At 41.6% G+C, this 18,866-nt stretch overlaps 1 protein-coding gene across 1 annotated transcript in view; it reads right to left on the bottom strand.

The window, feature by feature from the left end:
• The window catches only part of LOC308068683 (von Willebrand factor D and EGF domain-containing protein-like), a 194,864-nt gene extending 176,408 nt beyond the window's left edge, over window positions 1-18,456 (bottom strand). Inside the window, exon 1 of the mRNA XM_080399690.1 lies at window positions 127-18,456. Coding sequence (XP_080255816.1) covers window positions 127-247 — 121 coding nt within the window. The 5' untranslated portion in view covers window positions 248-18,456. The remainder of the gene's footprint in view (window positions 1-126) is intronic.
• Window positions 18,457-18,866: the final 410 nt, after the last annotated feature.

The raw sequence follows: 18,866 nt of genomic DNA on the forward strand, positions 1-18,866 counted from the left end.
AATAGCCCTCTCTCACTCAAACCCACTTTCAAAAGTAAATGCAAACAAGATCATCTCAGTTTAAAATACACATGAACTCTATCCCCCAAATGACTATCAAATAATTAAAAAGTGCAAAATCCTTACCTAATGGAGCTGACTCAGTGCTAATGGCCAACAAGGGAATCCAACAGAGGTAGGCAACAAGTTGGAGATGCTGGTGGAAAGGAAAGGGCTGCTGCATATTGTCCAAGCTAGTTTTATCCATGCATCTGCAGTTGCTTAGAAGTTAACTTTTAAGTACTAAACTTTGCAGTAAAAGCCATCAGCCTGCCTGCCTGTTTCAATTTTTTTTTTCTTCCCTTTTTTTTTTTTTTTTGTTCTGTTCAATCCACTCTCTTGGAGAGGGCTTAATGTGTCATTAATCCCAGAATTTCCAAGAGGGAAGCCCTCCAGCTATCCACAAGCCACACTCACCGCCCCCCTCCCCACACACACACAAGCGGATCAGCGGAGAGCATGTGTCCCTGCAGCTGCTCTGCCTGCAGCTGCTCTGATTTACACACCCGGTAACACACCCGCGCACACGCGGAGGGTGAGAACAGTGTGTACCCTCCGCCTGGCTGGTAGGAGGTGATCCTGGAGAAATGAGGGTTATAAACCAAGCGTGCCTGCTGGTGAGGATTTTAAAGCAGACAACGCTAACTTCAGATTATTGCAGCCGTAGCTGACATCGTGTTTATATGAGAGGGGTTTAAAAAATGCTAAAATACAAGCTTGCAAATAGTTTGGGTTTTGGCTTCAGATTCTTGGAGGTTACATTTATGCAAAGCTGTTACAGAGGTGGTCTGCGCAAGCACAAACAACAGTCCTGAAGGTTTGTGTCTTGGGTTGCTGTATCATTGTCTGGTAGATTAGAGAATAGTCCTTTGCTACTGAAATAAAGTGCAGCAGCGTTTGCTCTGCCAGCTCGCCCTGAAAAATGAGATGTAAGTTTCAGAAGGTCGGCTTGCCAGCAATGATAACAGAAATAGAAAACAGAAGCAAATGGCAGTGAAAGAATTCAATCACTCACATTGCTCAATCATATTTTCCTGAAGTTCAGTCTCATTGGAAAGTGCCCTGTTGCTACCACGTGGGTCTTTTGTGCTCCTTCTAGCTGGTGTGAACAATGCTTGTTGTAGGACGATACCTGTTGCTGGCTTAATGCGCAATATGAAGAATTTGCTACCGAATCACACGCTATACTCTGATACTCATGGCATTTTATTTAAAAAGCACTGTATCCCCAGCCACTGTTCAGTGTTTTCCATACCTGCCAGCACTTCTTTCTTTGACGGGTGAAATTTGACTGTTTTGTGCCTGCTTGTTTAAGTGAGGATGTTGCAAATTATCTGGTAACAGAGTAATACACAAGTCTGTAAACATTCCATGCAAATCACTGTGAGGAGCATTTAATCTAAAAGCATAAACAAAGCCATTAAAAATATCTTGCAGTACAGCCAAGGAGTTTCAAATGTTGTTCTTTTGGCTTAACTACATCTCTTGAGGAGTTTTACCACTGGGTTCCTTGAAGGAAATATAGGTTATTTAAGAAGAAGCTTCTAAAACTTTTTTTTTTAATTTTCATTTTGGATTTCGATGTTGCAAAATCACTGCTTTTACCAGTCTCACTGGGTTAGCTATCTCATAGGTCTGACAGGTAGTCCTTGGGAGTTTTTGTGAGTTTGTCTATTGATTTTACTGATGTTCAGATTATATTCCTTCAAGATCATTAAGACTCCAAGACCAGTATTTCAGACATCTTTTTTTTCCTACGAGATCCCCATCCATTTCTTCAGTACAAATGTATGACAAATGACAACATTCCAGTTTATCTTCAACAGGACACAATTTCTACCTTTACATGGCTTTTTCAGTTAATGCTTGAATATTTTTTGTGGCAGTTTCACCCCTCTGATAGGGGCCCGATGTCCTTTGCCTCTAAGTTTTGGCCTAAATGCCATAGCTCTAAGATGTAACTAACTTCAATGAGAAAGAGACTGAAATCTGTTGTGGGTTGAGATTTTATCCTTGCCAAAATATTGGTGACCAAAACCACTTTACAACAAAGCAAGAGAGCTTTCCACATACAACCTAGCCTTTGCTGGTCTTTTGCATACTGAAAGCAAAAGTAACTATGCAAAAAAAAAATGTCAGCAGAAGGCATTCAAGGTGACAGGAGAAAAGGGACAGTTTTCTAGACTTCTTTAACCCCTTACCTGTTGTCTCCCTAAGCAGGTTAATCAAGGGGAGCCTTTGAAGGTGGTTACTCCTGGTAAGGATGAAATGATACTTCCCATTGTCTCAGCCAAGGAGTTTCTCTGGGTTGGATATGGCTCCCTTCGTTTTGGGAGGACAAAGAGCTCCAGTTCAGACGAGGTGCAAATATTTCCCATTTCACATTCTCCCAGCCCTAGACAATACCTTACAGAACTCAGAAAAAGAGCTACCACCACCTCCTTCTCCCCTCAAATATTAATCTAAGAAATCATGGGAAACTAAAACCATGGAGAGCCTGTATAAAAGCACTGGAAAATGCTCTCCCAGCTTCCACACCAACCTCAGTAAGAGGAGAAACTGCAAATACCCACAAAGTTGATGCAGTCGTGTGGGTAGTGAACACTTGAAACAATTAGCTTCACTGTCTGTACAAAAAGCCACCACAACACTGAAGGCCTGATACCCGTCCATATTGTCTTAAATTAATTTTCAATGGTTGGGCTGGATACAGGCAGTTAAAACAAGCCAAAAGCCGCAGCTGGAAGCTGGCAGTAGTATTCCAGACTTGGCCAAAAATTGTTCGATGGCTATGCATGTTAGGTGTCCAGATTGCTTCAGTTTATAAGAAAGAGGCAGTGTTTGCCTGAAACATGCCAGTGGGCGAGCGGGTGCTGCAGTGCCGGGGGTGGGCTGGAGGGTGGGCAGCCCTGGGGGAGGCAGGTGGGGGGCGGAGGGAGGCTGTGGGAAGAGTATTAGCAACAACAATCTTTCCTTGTTTTTTTCAGACGCAGAACCAAACCTCAGGATGGGACTGAACGACAACATGACGATAAAGATGCAAATACCTTGAAGGCCTTCAGAGATGTGACTTTTTGATGCTTTATTCCCAATATGAAATGCTCCGGAGTCAGTGTAGGAGGTTTAAGAGTTGCATACAGAAGTCCTGGGCTACGGTGAAGTTTTTGAAGGATGAATCCCATCACTCAGATAGCTTCTGATGGTCATGTGGAAGTGTCTGTCTGCATTGGGTCACCCTGGGAAGGAGAAGAGAGAGATTGCCATGTTCCTCCTCTCAAAAATGGTGTGTGGCTAGCACTTACCTTTTGTACCTGAGCCAGCAGCAGTTGTACAGTCCTTCTAAGCTCTGACACACTGATTAGAACCTGATATGAAAAAGACAGTCCAGGTTTATTTCCTTCTGCTTCCTACGGGGAATCCCCTTACCATGAGCCTGTCCCCTGGGGTGGCTTTCTAGGCATAGAAGAGATTTGTTATTCGGGGGTGACACAGAGAGCACAACCCTGCCTGTACCCACACCTTCCTAGCACAACAGAGTCCTTCAGAGGGAAAAGATGCTGTACTAAACAGTATAAATTTCTTTGCAAGTCTGAATTTACACATTTATGTGTGCCAAAACCCTCCTCTGTGCATTTTGGTTTGCTTGTTTTCTCTAATCAAAATACCTGAGAAGGAAGCCGCTCGCTGCGCTTCCCAGGCAATCCCTTCTGCCTTGATATTGGCTCGCTCAGTCCACTGACTCTTGCAACCCTTTCTGCAGCTTCCGAGCAGGTGCAAGGGTCAGCGTGATGGATTTTAGCTGAGTCCCAGCAGCCTCCAGCAAGCATCCCCCTGCAAGGATTTTCTTAGAAGGGCTAAGAAGGGGTTCAAGCCTGGGATTCTGTCTCTCTGCTGTTGGCTCCTGTTTCTTTTAATCATCTCTGCCCATATATTTCAGACAGATGCCAAGCATGCTTATTATAACCAAAGTCCAGTATGCATGCACCTCATTAGCCCAAACAACTACTCTGTATCACACCACTCTTATTTCAAGCCTGCACAGGTGAGTGACATTAAATGGGAAGCACTTCATCTCAGCTCGCACCTAGTTTAGAGAAATAAGCAGTGGTCACACAGTGATCAGCACTTGTGTTTTCCTCTGGTCTGTGCTCTAGTGTATGGAAGACAGCATTCCTGCTTCTTTAGAAAATAATATAAGTAGTACATCTAATGTACAGGACCAAGGTCTTCACTCAAGTGAGGTCTATTTGTGATTTTTTAGAGTAATAGTTCATTACACAAAAGCATATTCACCTTTGTACAGCTCTGAACTGAAAACACAGAGAGTGATTTCTACATGCGATCATTTGGTGTGTTTATCTTTCAGCTTCTAATTCCCTTGTGGGACAACTCTGACAGCTCTCAGTGCATCACTCCTCATTAGACAGTGGGCCATACTAGGGGAGTTCAAATTCTAGAGCAGAGATAAAGTGAAGAAACCTATTCATTATCTCCAGGATTTTTAAGGGTATACAGTGCATGAGCACTAGGACATTGAGGCAGCGTAAGTGAACCTATTAGAGGAATTAAATCAGTCCCTTGTAACTCCGCTGCCCCTTGGCATGGATCAAAGTTGGATGCGATCCCTGACCTGACATGGTGCACCCACAGCTCTGGGTGTGCAGGGGGGTGAACTTCTGTTTTGCTCTTGTCACTGTTTTGCCACAAGTGTGGCCCTGGCCATCTGAATTTTAGCTGGGTGCAGCGTGCCCTTATTAAATTTGCAGCGTGCACCATCAGTGCCCTTCTCGGCTGGGCGCAGCGTATCCTTATTAAATTTGCAGTGCGCACCATCAGTGCCCTTCTCGGTTGGACACCCCTGCCAGGGCAGGGGAGCTATATGTGAGCCAAGCACCCTATGAACTCCTGTGTGCTAGGGCACAGGCATGACTGAGGCATGCATTCTTCATGAGTTCCTTACTTTACTGGAAAACACCGAACTGCTGCAGAGATGTCAATATAAATCACATCTGCAATTCACCTCTGCTCCAGAGTGCCCTAAGACATAGCTATGAGAATGGTCATCATTGCTCAGCAGCTCAAAACTGAAAATGACTTTTCTATGTGAAGAGATTGGCAACTGGCAGATACTAATAAAAAGAGGACACCTCATCAGAATCTGTTTTTACAAAAGTATATGATTTGCACAAAAATTCCACAAAATCAATAGGAAGGAGATGCAGCTTTTGGAAATCTCTTTTGTTTTTAGAGGAGCTTAGTATTTCATTTTTTGTGAGCTGCTCTGGTGTCTGCATTGGTCATGGTCCTGTCTTCCACAAGGAACTGCTTCAGCCTCCATGATCATCATTTATTATGCAACTTTGGTGAAATGGATTCCTTGATTTAAAAAACACCTGCATTTTGATTGTTCTTCTGCAAAATTAGTAAGTATGGAAGTATCACAACACTGTCATGGAGTGGAAATTCTCAAAACCCTTTTACATTGGTGGGTTAGTCCAAAAACACTGGATATAGCAGGGAAAAAGAACTGGATTTTTTCTTTGCCTGAACTTCCTAAGTCTTGGCTTACCTTGACTGGATAGTAAAAAGAAAGAGTAAGAAAAATGGCTACTTATAGCCTTGATTTTGGACAGATAACACCAATAAAACAATCACCATTGCTCAGAAAAATTGCAAACTGGAATTTCTCATGGAGTGAACGCTCCATTTAGGAAGCAGTTCCCTTTGAAATGGCAGCAGAAAGGCATTTCACAGGAGTTTTTCATCAGTATTAGCAATGGAAAAGCATGAAGTGGAAAGGTGTTGCTCCTACCTTGAACCCTTTCATTCAGCCTTTTTCTGGAACTTTTTTTTTTTTTTCTTTTTGAAGAAATGTAAATCGTAAAGGGCAACCACTGAAGTGCCCAGATCTTCCAGCCAGAAGTGATAATGAGAATCAAAACAGAACCACTGGGTTTAATAACAAAAGGTGGGAATTTGGCTTGGGTTAAAAACAGCATTCAATGGGCATTAAAACTGGCTATCCATATATCTGTCATCTCTTCTTTCATCCTCCTTTTCCATCTTGGCCATAATAATTTGATCTCATAAGTGAATCTATGTGAGCAGATGTTGTGTTCAAAGAAAGCTCAATTACCGCCAGTGGCCTTGGCAGGGCTCCTCCTGAGCAGACCTGATGGTTGCTTCTACTTCTTCAACACAGATGTTGCCTCTTCAAGGCTCTTAGACTGCTGAACAAGCAAGGGATGCTAGGCGAAAATAAATAAAAAAATAAAAATCATAGCTGTACCAAGAATACGGTATCAATGGTATCAAAATGTAAAAAATGCCTGATTGTGGGTGAATGAAAATAAGTGGCAGAGAAATGCCATTGTTACAGTGCAGACCACTCCTGACCACTCCCCTGATTTGATTCAATCACCTTTCTACATTCATTCAAGAAAGAAAAATATTGCAAATATTACTTCTTTTCAGAGATGATAGATTAATCAAAGTATTAATGGGGATATTCATCACTACTAGATTAACTCTAAAAATGATCCTGAAGAGATAGGCATCCCAGCAGGTCTAATAAGGACAGTTAGATTCCTTCATAGGATGCTCCCCATAGTATCTAGTTTTAGGGTCTCCCAGAAATCCCTTTGAGAAACCTCACTTACAGAAGAAACGAAGGCACATCAGTCTGCTTTTAGAATTTCCCCCTCTTCTTCCTGCCATCAATATCACACACAAATAGGAAATGAGTTTTAACAATTTTGTTAAAACATTTGCAGTGGAACAAATAAGATTTTTATTTCAAGCTCCCAGTAACATATGTTTCTCTCTATAACCTTATCACAGGGGAGGTTGCTTTGGAAAAGACAGAGATTTATTCTGAAACATTTTTCTTTCATCTCTTTATAGTTCTGTTGATGATTTTAAATGTTTGTGCTATTGGTACTTACATACAGTAAATGATAAATGATATATTACAACAACAACTCCATGAAGCTGAATTGCTTTTTTTAGTGAATTTAGTGAATTTACTGCCTTGAAAGGTAACAGATTGATAGTACTAGTGAATTAAATCCTCTCTTTATCCCCAGAATAATATGGGCATTGCAAATATTTTCCAGACCTATAAATCAGCCATGGCACCTCAACTATCATCCACAGAGACCTGCTGCTCCCTGCTTTTCTCTTCCCCCCAGTCTCCCCCCCCTCAAAAAAAACAAACAACCCCCCCAAAAAAACCCTAAACCTTCTTTTTCTGGGGATTTTACAGAATACATCAATTTCAAGAACAAAAGGGCAGTGGTATATCTCATGAGCATCACTTTCTTGTATTAAACAATAATTATCACTTTTCATATAAGAAAAGTTATGTGGGCATTATCACATGGTGTGGTTAGTGGTGCCTTGGAAGGTGAAACAGGAGCTGCCAAAATGCAGGTCATAAACAGTGTGCCTCCAGCAATGGATGGGAGCCTCTCCTTCACCTCTCATGGAAACTGTTTTTTCAAAATCTCAGGTTTTTTTACTGCTAATATGTTCATAAACCTCTAAGTGGTCACCGACTTTAGCCCACCTTGAAGATAACTGAAACTAGAAAAACATTGGAAATACAGGGCTGGATTCTCTCATCTATATTTATTCCATTGCTCTCAGTGGAGTTAATCTGATTTATACACATCACCCCATGGGAAAAGCAAGTTTCCAACAGAGCTCAGAAAGACCACACGGGAGCTAAGGGCCGATTTATAGCCAGTACGATAATTTAGCTTCCACAAAGCTTCCCCCATTCAGTATTCTCAACCAGATACTTTGTAGATTTTGGGTTGTCATCTTGTGAGACGGGTAAAAACCAATCCATTTCTGAAATTTTCTGACCAAAATTGTGTGGAAGGAAAAGCAGGTGTTAAATAAAACCAGAAGCAACCTGAACACATGGTTTTAGCTCTTATAAATAACAGTTGTCTCATAAATTAATCTCTTGTGAAGAGATATCATGTAACTCACCTAGCTTTGGAAGCCTAGTAACATAAAATTAATAGAGTAATATTTATTGTTATAGACCAGTAACATTTTAGAGGGAATGGAGGTTCTAGAATAGTATTTTGTACAGGCTTTTCCACTAAGGTAAGCATTCATTCTGAATATCACATAAATTGGAATCATAACTTTACACACCTGTTTGGCTTTCTGGGCAGTAGATAATGGGATGCTCTTAAATAATTGTACTTAGATGTCTCTCAGGGTATTTTTCGAATGCCCCCTTTCTTTTGGCCCAACTGTTCTGTTGACATCCATTCAACAAGCATGGACATTTTCTTAGCTGCCTTTTTAAAGGACATTTCACCTTGAGTACACAACCCTTGGCTTCTAATATTCATAAAATTCAGATCTTGCCTCCAGTCAGATATTTCTGTTGTTCCCTTCTACTGTTGCTTTTTTATCTTTTCAGTTTTACTGGCAACATGAGATTTGCTATTGACCACCCAACAATTCCGCAATCACTGCTTCTGAAGGTTCATGAAAACAACACAAATTCAGCAGACAAATTGTTTCATTTTCCAGTTCTATTTTTTGTCTTGGTTCAAACCAGTGCAATGTGAATGAAATGACTTGTCTATCACAGCAAATCTCATAGAAGCATTATGGTATCTATTTATATAAACCCAAGAAAACCAGTTTTGCCTTATTAGGGACTTCGGTAACATTTACCTATCTGGATTTTAAAGCATCACTGTCACATGGTAGGTTTTACACAGCTGACTGCCTATTAATTGAATACTCTAATTCAGCCTCTAATTCTATTTTTTAATGGTTGAAAGCCCTTTAAGCAGCTATTTCTCTAATAGCTGTGTAGAAAAGGTGACATCTGTTTTTGTTTCACCCTGACTGATCCTTCTCCCCATCCTCTGAGTGCTGCCCAGGCCCTTTCAGCTCAAGGTTGGTGCCAGAGCAAAACACTTTTTCAGAAGTGCTCACAATGCTCACAATGAAAATAAAACAGACTTGTAAACATTATCCACAATGGAGCACTCCTCAAACTGTTTCCTGTTAGCATATATCGTTAATTTAGCATCATTTTAGACTATATAGTAATGGTCTGCAGATCTCTTTCCAGCTATCGAAATACTTGCAGAAAATTTGGGCCAAACCCTTTGCCTACCCAGCTGGGCAGACTGGATGAAGCTAAATAAGTTCTTGGAAAACTGCACAGGAGGAAGGAATGCCTTTTTTCCCCAGCATGCGCAGAGCTCCGTAAAGCTCTGGTCCAAGTCGAAGCAGACTAGGTTACAGGACACTTTTCCTCTTCAGCTATCAAAACAGAAGCAGGCATTTGCACCTGCCAAATCTGCTTTTGACTTCCATGCTGTGAACCTGTAATCACTGCAGGTAATGGCATCTCGCCGAAGAGTTAACTCCATAAGTAGCAGTAAGGGACACGGAGCTTACGATTCATTTTGTTACAGTGTTTTGTTATGCGCTTAGTAGGGTGACTAAATATCAATGGCTAAATTATGACTAAATACCACTGGCTAAGTTATAAGGGTAGTTGGTTTTATAACTATCTAAATGTGCTTTGCTCTTTTGTAGGCTCTCTAATGCATTACAAATTGTCCGTTTTTAAAATTATTCTAGAATATGTCAACTTATGTCGCTGCTTGGCCTGAAGTCAAATGTAACAAATGTTTTGTTAAATAATTGGTCTAAGACGAGAGAACAAAGTCATCCATCATCAAGTCACAGGTTTTGTTTTGTTTCCAATAAATTGTTTCAGTGCAATTTCCTTTGGTAATAAATTTTAAATCTGTAATATTTAATAGCAGTACAACACACTGGATTTACTATATGTGTTTAAATGGAGGCTAAATACCTACATGAAAACCAAGAGCTCGCACAGAACTTGTACGGCATTTTCGAGTGTATAATGGTCATAAAATATTTAAGGCGTTAAGCCAACTACTGTTCAGCTGAAGAAGAAACTTCTGTTATTCCCCCAGTGCTCATTATCAAGTTTGCTGAACTTTCCTCAGAGGCAGCTGGTGCTGGGCAGCGCTCGACAAGATGAACAAGTGTGGCTTGTTGCATCGCAAATAAGTCTCAAGTTCGGAGTGGGTCACAGAACAGAAATCGGCTGTTTCAAGATGCAGGGACTGTTGTGTCAGCTGTATTTTCAGCCTTTGGATGAAATGCACACTGCTGGCCCTGAGCGAGGACCCTGGCCCTAGAAAGCATTGTGCGGGGTGCTGGGGAGGATTAGGTGGGGAATAAGGCACATCAGGGATGCAAAGAAAACTCAATAGTCTTTTGGGAAGGCACAGCCCATTTTGTAGCATAACTCAATAAATCTAAGAATCTAGTTCCTTTTATGCTACCTTTCTCTACTTAAATAAAAAATAATATTTCGATTGTTTGGAAGATGAATTGATTAAGGAAGGATTCAGTTTCACAATCTCACAGTCACATAAGAGTCCACGTGTTTCAATAAATCGAACAATAAATGGAAATGTCTTTGGCTATGTTCTGGCTTTTGCTATGTGTTAAGATCTAAGTCAGTCACAATGGTACCAACACATAGTCAAAGTTTTCCTATTTTTTGTTGAAATTATTGAGATTTTTCCTGATTCTGTAAGATTTTCGGATGAAATATGAAGACCATTTTATCACAGGTTGCTCTGAGACTGTCTTGCCGAAACTGAGTCCAGGTCTAGTTGGAAAAGAACTTGGGATTTTGTTCTAAATTAACAGTACAGATCCATGTTCTGTTGCCCTAAATCCCACTAACAGTGCTACCAGGATGAGCTCAAGCAGAGACGCAACTCCAGAGAAATGCCTGACCATCAGCTCCATGGATGAGTGTACAGGCAGCTTCAAGTCTTTCATGAGATTTGCTATTATTTTGTAAGGTGAAGATATACCTGGTATCTGATCCAGCAGCACAAGATCCAACAGCACATCAAGAGCAGGAAGTAAAAGCGTTGTCCACTCAAAAACACTTGTCAGGAATTTCTGGAGTACCTGCAGCATTTCAGCAATGCTTATAAATTGCAAATGTCATTTTGTGATGGACTGCAAATAATTAAAAATGGCTAAATATGCTGCTTGTAAATGGGCTTGTTGAAAACTTTGATCACAGACAGAAAGGAATTATTTTAAAACCTACTGTTAACAGTAGGTAAAAAGTTAATGAGAAACATGTAAATAATTAATTCTTCCTCTAGAGCAAGAAGAGATTTGTTGTTGCTGCTAATGGACACACAATACAGGTTGTATTGTCTTTTCTGAAGCAAGCACCAAATTACTTGATCTCCATACAAAAGAAAATAATTTATTGCACCAATAACTTTATTAGTGTTTGTATTCCCAGTAAAGAATGTTTTCCTCGGTTAACTAAAGCAGCTTGCCTTGATGATATACACAGGAAGGCAGAGCTAAACCGACACTTCAAAATAGTCAGCATACTTCAAATAAAAAAAAAAACAACAACCCCCCCAAAAAAAACCCCAAACAACTCTTGAAGGAAAATATGCAAGAAAAAAGCCTGGCATTTGGTATTTGCAAGAAAGCAATTGCAAAGCACTCAGAACAATTTAAGATGATCCAATTGTAATACTGCATCAAAACATGACTCCTTCCTCCACATGATGTTATTTGAAGCATTATGATCAGAAGCAGCAATACCCTTACTTTACTTACACCTATAGATCATGCAGAGTCGTCACAGCTTGGAGGTGGCCAGGTTAAAAATACTTACAGGATCCCAGGTGTTCAGACACAGTCATTTCACAACTGAACTGAAAATACATTCTCTCTACATTATTTGATAAATACTTTGGCAATATTACAATAATCTCTCGTTTGACATTATGATATTAAGTAATGTGATTGCTCTCAGTTGTCCTATTGAAAATAATTCCTGCATAGGTGTGCTGAACTTATAAATTTCAGGCAAGCTCGCTGAGTACGTTGTCTGCATAGTATAAGAAACTGTGCTGAGGCAGATACATCCCAGGGACAATAGAGATACCAGGGCATAAACCAGCAGACAGCTTGGGCATAGGTAACCGGTTTAAAAAAATGTGTAACAAATTGTCTTCCAAGTTCTTTCTGTATAAGATAGAAAATCAACTCCTGATATGGCTTCATTCATGTGTGACAGACACCGATAATATTTAATCATAATAAATGCACAGGACCTACTGTTGCTTCTGCTACTGATGAAGAAAATGCACCTTGGCTATCTGATGCTATTAATTTTAATTTCTATGTAAATATAAGTGAATAAATATATTAGAAGGAAGGATTTATGGTTGCTAGGTTTTTTTTCCTGGAGGGGAAGTAGGTTTCTGAGACTAGGGATTTACCACCATTCAGCTGTAAAGATATACGTTAATATTAAACAGAGTTTAATCTGAAAGCCACCCAGAAAAAAAAAAAAAAAAAAAACAACCAAAAAACCACAACAAAACTTAAACATCCCCAAGTGAGTCTTTTCAGCTGCAGTTGCACTGATCTTTACCAGAGAAAGCCCTCAGCAGGGTGTTGCAGCCGTGCCTATGCCCATACCGCTATAGGACCTCCTTCCCATCCTCAGCCCTGCATTAACCAGTATTCCCCCTGCCCCATCTCCACATGTCCCAACAAAGTGACCAAGTTCTCCACCAGCCTCCCAATCCCCACCCAGCAGCATCTCCTTGCATATGGCACTGTCCTGCCTCTGGGCACATCTTTGCAGCTCAGGTAACAGATTGCATCTCCTCTGGACATTTCTTCCTGAAAGGGAAAGCATTTTAAATTTCTGTGGCACCTAGCAGGAGTATGAGGATCTTTAACGACTTCATCCTTTTTTTCTTTTACCCCGTGGGGGGCTGAGATAGCTAGAGGCATTAACAGCTTTTATAACGTTGTAAAAAACTCAAGAGCTGATGGAGTGGGGCAGTCTTGCATAGCTCCAGCAATTCTTCCTCTGCAAGAAGGAGGAAATCTCAGTGTCTTTCACGTGAGGGCTGCTACTCATCTTCATTTAAGGGACAGTAACATAATGTCTCCTTCCATTAATGGACGCGTGTTTTAGCCTTGTTTCTGACTCCTGCAAAAGCTATTCTCTCCTGATCTGATTGTTAGCAAGTCTCCTGTCATTCGGGGAGGATGAGGACGGGACATGCGACAAAAATGCCTCATGCCGTACCAGCCACAGCATCCTTCTTTGTGCCTCAGGCTATAGAAAATGATGTGCCTTAACCACGTTAGCTGAGTTGATAGGCCTGTGGCTTTCCAGCTCATTTTTGCAGAATACCACCTGCGTATTAGAGGTACCCAATGTTGTTACTGGAAATGATTCATATCAGAACTAAGCGTGGAAGGAGGCTGCGGTAAGTATTACACACCCAACAGCAAAAAATTCTGCAACATTTCTACTTCCCGCAAGAATAATTTCTGGGTCTTTTCACATGCTGTTCCCCACATCTGGCGGTGGCACGCATCTCAACTTGCCAGTGGACGTTGCTATTTCTAGGTTTCTGCTTTGCAGGCTTGATGTGTGCGACTGCGTGTGACCCAGCAACAGATCTGTAAGAGCAAATAATATCAATCCTGATGAGAACCGAATTAGTGTATCTTTTACAGGGCACAGCTGCTGTACTGGTGCGGCTCCCTGCACAGAAACGGTATGAAAAATGTTTGCTATTTCCCTACTCGTGCCACACAAGGCAGTGATTTTTTATTATGTATCCATTTAACTATGTCTTACATAGAAAGCAGCCTGGAAAAGCATGAGTCAACATTAATAAAAATAATGTAGGATTACGTGATGAGGGCTCACCAGGCATGATCTAGCGTGTACCAAAGCAGCCGTGGCTGGGAGTCGCTCATGCTCTCGCATCCCTTGGCTGTGTTAAGCTGCTGCCCAGCAGATGGTGGTGTTATTTCAAGTACTTTGCTCCGCGCTCCCTGGGAAGCAGCCAGGCTGCGCAGAACAACTGTGAGAAAAGTTGCTTCAGGATTTTGCAGCTCCTAGGATTGCACTAACAGGTTATTTCCCACAGCATCTGGATATTCCTTCTTGTAGACACAAGTGTTGCTGATCTGTATATTAAATCAAACATTCTTACAATGGTCTTGATGAAAATGCTGGTGACAGGAGGAAGGGCTCCTTCACACTGCAGGGAGAAATACTTGGTTGAAGGATCTCTTCTCCAGAAATTTCAGCCTGCTACAAGCCTTGGTCTGGTAGCATAATTACCTCCTTCTGGGATTTCCAGTATTCTCCACAGTTTATGTGGGATAACCTAATTACTCATGCTTTTTACTAGAAATACCCCCTTCCTTTCTTCTTCAGTGCTTGTAACATTTTTATTCTTCTTTATTCCTGTCCCCTCTTGAGCAGATACTTCATTGGATTTGCTGACTCTTGCATCTCTTTTTTGCGGTCTGCATTGTGTCCTTTTCCTTCCCAAGCTGCAGCCACATGTAGAAGTGCAGCAGCTCAGCTCCTGGCTATTTGGCCATCGTGGAGTAAGATCCCCCAGAGGAGCAGTAAGCCCCATCACAGATGTTATGGTGTTTCTCCCTTTGGATAGGAGCTAGAGAGAGGTAATAGTATTTTTAGGGTGAAGTGCCTCTCTACAAGCACTAGATCAAGCTGTACTTAATCTTTTTACTTACTTTAAAAATTGTTATAGCCATTACAGCATGACACGGTCAGTCACTAGCTGGAAATGATCACTCAAGGACAGTCTGAGAAATTTGGTTGCTCAGCTGGTGATATTCAATCGATTACAGTCTGAGACAACACCTGGAGACCAGCTTATGTTTGAGGTATGCCACATTTCAGTGCATACTTTTTGAGTTGCTCCATGTATGTAGTTACCTGGCATGTAGCTTCATGAATACTTCATCTGAACGCAAAGGCTGCTATGTGATGCAAACCATTTTTCTGATGCCAGAAAGAGCAGAAAAAATTGTAATACTTCAGTTTCTGTTTCCGTATTAGAATGCTGAGAGAGCAATAACTGATTATGAATATTATATACTATCTAGAAAAGTTTAAGACCAAACCTGTTTCTCAGATATGGCAACGCCTTTAGCAAGACCTACGAGTCCAAGCAGCTTTTGCCATGAGTACCCTTAATGACCTACATTCAAATACAGTTCAACACAGGTGTATATCTATGTCAACATTCTATTGATAATGCTATTGTTCCCCACTCTTTGATGATGAATTGAGCTGCTACACTTTTCCCACCCGTAGTGGCCACCAGCCCCGGGCAGACCGGTGACCGGGTGCAGGTGGGAGGTAGGGCCAGGCTGGCCACCCTCCAGCCTGTGGCTTGTGCTGCCTCTGCGCATACCCGGCTTCTGCTGGGCACAACAGCACGCCAGGCTGCTGGCACAGCACACCGGCAGCTCCTCGGTGTCACAGACTGCACGGATCTCTCCCAGGCAGCATGGTGGTTGCTTCATGGCTGCAAACCTGTCCTCCCAGCGGTGCCAAAGGCACGGTTCAGCCACCTCTCATCACCCTTTGGGGGCTGACAACTTCCAGGGAGGAATGCTCCCCCACTTGCACTGCCTCACAGAGGTCCCACTAGCCTTTAATCCCACTCCTTGCCCCTTCCCAGGGAGCACAGAGATGGCTCCAAGGCAGCACCTCACTGCTTGGCCTGAGCCTGCGCTGGTTACCTCCAGGCAGCTGGCACGGAGATGGCAGTGCGCTTGCAGCCTCTGCCATTTCTGGACCGCGTGGGAGCTTCTGGCAATCTCAGAGTTTTGGGGCACCTGCAGTGCAGATACAGCTGAAGTCCGTGGGCAGGACCCAAACTTCCTTTTCCAGCATGTTTCCTCAACCGCCACGGCCTGTGCATTATCCGGGGGCAGCTGCTGATGCAGCACTGCAGCCTCGGTTGCAGCTAGCCCAAGCAGACAGCGTTCACGTCCACTTAGCTGTGCAGAGTAACGTATAAAAATGTAAAGCACATGAGAATGAGACTGCTCGAGAGGTACAGAATATATTTTTTTGCAATATAAGGCAATTTATATGTAAAACATCTGTAATCACAAAAGTGCCTTAAATACAATATTCAAATTTCTTCAATAAAAATCCTGTATCTGACAATGATAAATTGCACATTAAAAACATGTCAATCAGAGAGCAGATGCTCTTTGCAAGGGAAACAAGGTTTGTAACGTGGAGTTCAAATAGCGGTGACACAACCAGGATCAGTCACGTGCAGCTGGTCTGTGTCCCTGGCAGTGCCAGGATGCGAGTTGAGGAGGTGCAGGAATGCTCCACGCTGCAGTGTGTTGCTATGGACACAGTGACTTCTGCACCAGGGCTGCCAGGACTGTGTGCTTCCAGGGTTGGACCCCCTACTGCCCCTACAATGGGAGGAGCTACTTGCTGGGCAAGTGGTAAATTGTACTAAGTTGGCTTTAATAGGACCATTCTAGCTATTTTTTCCTTCTTTGTATTCCAAGCCCCAAATCACTTTGTTTTCAAATTGTCTAAAATAACTCATAAACTAAGCAACACCTAATTACCTTGAAGCACCCCAGTATGAAAATAGTCCCTGGTCTTTTCGATGACCTTCTACTGCACTTGATTTCTCCATGGATGATCACAAAGGAGCTCTTCATGAACCCAAGGAAAAAGGAAACTAAGGACAGCTCTCAAAGTAGAAAACATAAGCAGTTCCATTGCTAAGAGAAAAAGCACCCCAAAAATTCACTGCAGAGTGGGATTAATGCATACCATACAGCCACAAGCTCACCCTGAACTGAACTATAGACAGCAAAATAAGAATTAGGAAATTTCACTTGTACAATGCAAAGAACAGGGTCACAAGCTAATTTTCATGGGAATTAGACCTTTAAATAGCCAGTCTGCACTTGGTCAGGGCAGTGGGCTGAAGTGCAAGGGGTTTACAGTGTTTTCTCCTCTCTTTCTCTCTTTCTTTTTTTTTTTTTAAGGTAAATCTATTTCTACAGCAATAAGATGGAAGTTTTAGATGCTGGAAACCAACTACACCATCAAGCAGTCTCAGTCACAGAAGACTTAAACATGTAATACAGTCCACAACATAACAGGATTACCAGAAAGTAATAGTTAAGGTTTTGTTCTACTAAATGTTCACCCATCCTTTGTCAAGTATTTCTAATTACCATGATTTTACTGATAACGTTTAACAGCCCCAGAATGCCAGGGTCTTTTACTATCTGCCACAACAGTTTTCAATTATCATAATTCTGTCCTTAATTTCCATCATCATAATTATCCTTCATGACAGCAACATCCTTAAATTTGACTCATCAAAGCAAAATTTCCTCGTTTCACTTGACTAGCAGCTCAAAGCAGGATTTAACCTCTCAAACAGTCATCTCACCCTATAGTTTCAATGAATGGAAAAAAAACCCAATAAAAATTCTCCTGTTTCCCACATGCAACAGTTGATGTATGAGTGTAGGGGGACGCACAATACTTTTTGACAAAACTAGGGGTCAAAGGTTGGATATTTATACAACTCTTATAGTAATAACAACAGTAACATCACAAAATAGAAATCTCTAATATTTGCAACAGTCACTCACATCACAGCATGGCTGACCTTCAGAAAACCTCTCATGTTACAAAGAAGGTATTTGTAGTAGATAACAGCCATCTCTCTGATAATTTACCTGTATTAGAAAAGCAAGCCGTTTGATATGCTATTAATTACATTAAGAATATGCGGATACCAGTAAGCTACAGATCTTAATTTATTTAAATTGCTTATATGCAATTCGCTTTCAAAGTGCTTCTGCATTTCCCTTTGAACAGTGTGATCAGCCTACATAAAATGTTGATGTTCTCAGTGTCAGATCTTCTACCCTCCACTGGCTCTGGCTGACCTCAGTTTGATGGCAAACCAGGACAGACTCAGCCTCAAAAAATGGATTTCAAAACCACCGAGGAAGGGTCACTGCAACCAGTGCTGTGCCACTGCCGCAAGTCATTCCCCACCTCACCTGCGCTTGATGGAGCCAATTTTATTGCTGATTTTGTGGGAACAGAGTCCAGCCCTCCATCTCTCTGTCATTGTGCTTTCAAAGTCCCTTCTGTGGTGCTTCATCCAAGTCAAGAACTCAATTTAACAAATTCTGACTAGGAAGACTACAAAACAAATATAGCTGTAACAAGCAGGTCACGGTAAAAGGTTAAATACTTTATATTACTTCAAGTACTTCTATGGCATCTCCTCTCTTAACTCTGTGTAGCAGCCTCAGCCTAGGTGGCTTCTAAATTAAAACTAGAATATAGGAAATGCGATGTCTGAAGGCTCTAACAGAAAAAAAATACCTGGCAATCTCACTATCATCTTCCCTCATTGCCTTGTGTGAGGTTGCGTGGTGTAAGGAGGTTGTGTGGTGTAACACAGGAAGCACGTCCTGGTAGCCAGCGGAGCCTTGGCACGGCTGGCTAATTTGGGACCAGTCACTTGACCTTCTTCTGCTTCACTCAAGCTAGCTGGAAAATTAGGGGTAACACAGAGCCAGAGAGAAAACTGGGCACTGCATATAGCAGTGTTTTCTAGAAAAGTAAACTGCAAACCCATAGTTTTGTAATGCCAGTCTTGTTCAGTGCAGCAATGTACATGCAAACCCAATCCTATATATACACAGAGTGCAATATAAACTCATGGCATTTATAAACACATGCCTTTGGTTTGGGGCTGTATGTTCTACACTAAAGAGATCTTCTTGCATCTGCCTAAAATCTACAGCTAATAAAAAGTGTAGTCCATACTCAACTGCTAATTAATCTAAGACGATTTCTTTAGGTTTTTATTCATTTTAATGTAGCT

Source organism: Falco punctatus, assembly GCF_963210335.1.
Source record: "Falco punctatus genome assembly, chromosome: 8".
Classification (NCBI taxonomy): domain Eukaryota; kingdom Metazoa; phylum Chordata; class Aves; order Falconiformes; family Falconidae; genus Falco; species Falco punctatus.